Below are 1,562 nucleotides of genomic sequence, written 5' to 3'. Positions count from 1 at the left end.
GAAGAAGATGAGCCCGCCCTGCATTTCTATAGATCCTCCCATGGAGGATGATGGTGGGGCAGCCTCGCGCACCAAACCCTCCGAGAACAGCATGCTGCGGCGAAGGACCCCATCCTGCGAGTTCCCAGCTTACAGGGAGTCCCTGGAGCTCGTGGAGAGCCAGCCTGGGGAGCCGGCCTCCAAAACGGAGCGTCGGGGCCAGCCCCCGTGCCGTGGGGAGCACCTGACCATCCCCAACTTCTCCTTCGAGCAGTTGGACGGCAGCTCCTTGAGCAGCCTCTCAGATCTCCTCCTGGACAGCGGTCAGTCCACGCCGGCCTCCGTGGACTCCCGGACGGACCCCGCCACCTCCGAACTGAAAAAGCCGGATCACTTAAAAACTCAGTGGAGCAACGCCGAGAAAAGCAAAGAGCTGCTGGGCATTGCTAAGAGCCCCCTCCGGAAGCAGGACTTGGTCCCCGTGACTGTCGCAACAGAAGAAGACATCGATGACCCAGTATAGCTTTCTGGGAGGGGGGAGCGGGGGGGGTCTCAAGGGCTTGACACCAATGTGGGTTTCCAAACCGAAGGGACTGAGCGGCCACAGGTACGTGGGTGGCTGCTCGCTCGGGTTTTTTTCCTTTCTCGCAGTCACTTGTTCTTAAGCGCTGTGGAGGTTTGCAAAAAAAACACACACACACATACAAAAAAAGATTTAAAAAAAATTAAAAAGAAACCAAACAAACGGCTGGACGAAACGGTGACGGGTTTCAGGGTGGGAGAGGAAGCAGATTTGCAAAGCGGTTTGGGGGTTTCTTTTCTAAAGGGACGGCAGAGTCGATTCAGGGGGTTGCTTCGTTCCGCCTACCCTCCTCTATGGCCTCAATCACATTGATTCGGGTTCGAGGTGGCGGTGGTTGGGATTTGGGGGATTCTCTTTGGGTTTTGTTGGTTTTGTTTTTTTAAAGATGCTCAACTTTTAACAAGGCACCTTTTAGAGATGTCACATTACGCGGGAGTGCCCAGGAGCTGGGAGCTGTACATTGTCTGTATATCAGCAGTTATATAAATAGAAATAATGTATTTGTGAAATACAAAACAAGGAAAAAGACAAAAAAAATTACACCCACGAAAACTCTCTCTTCATAATGCACATATTTTTATAGAGAAACGATACTGGTTTTTGCATTACATGTGACTCCGCAACTGGGTGGTGTTTCCTTGGGTTTTATGTGGAACTAATTATTACGGCCATTCGTTTTCCAAATGTTTCTCTTCTTTCTTCATTTTCATTTTTTTCCTCTCCTTCCCTCCACCATCATCCCACCAGCTTCTTTTCACAGCTGATGCTTTAGACATCTCTCTCATTTTTCTATTGTACTTTAGAGGTTGTTCTAACTACAGAAAAAAAAAAAAAACAAATCACTACTGAATTGTAGCCAGTGCAATAATAAGTTATTCATTCTTCTTGTCTGTACAACTGTCCTGTTGCTTTTTTTTTTTCCTTTTTTTTCCAGAAATTCAGGTTAAATGTCGCAATAATCTGAACTAACGTGCACAAACACAGTTTCTTGTGTTACAAA

The 1,562-nt window shown here is 47.6% G+C and overlaps 1 protein-coding gene across 1 annotated transcript in view; it reads left to right on the top strand.

Moving 5' to 3' along the window:
• LOC104166872 (voltage-dependent T-type calcium channel subunit alpha-1H-like) overlaps positions 1 to 502 on the top strand; it is a gene marked incomplete at its 5' end in the record, with an annotated part of 53,217 nt that extends 52,715 nt beyond the window's left edge. Inside the window, 1 exon segment of the mRNA XM_009706966.1 lies at positions 5 to 502. Coding sequence (XP_009705268.1) covers positions 5 to 502 — 498 coding nt within the window.
• Between the last annotated feature and the right edge of the window lie 1,060 nt (positions 503 to 1,562).

The sequence above is a fragment of the Cariama cristata genome, unplaced genomic scaffold (assembly GCF_000690535.1).
Source record: "Cariama cristata isolate BGI_N322 unplaced genomic scaffold, ASM69053v1 scaffold6349, whole genome shotgun sequence".
NCBI lineage: Eukaryota > Metazoa > Chordata > Aves > Cariamiformes > Cariamidae > Cariama > Cariama cristata.
This window is presented reverse-complemented; position numbering and strand designations above follow the sequence as displayed.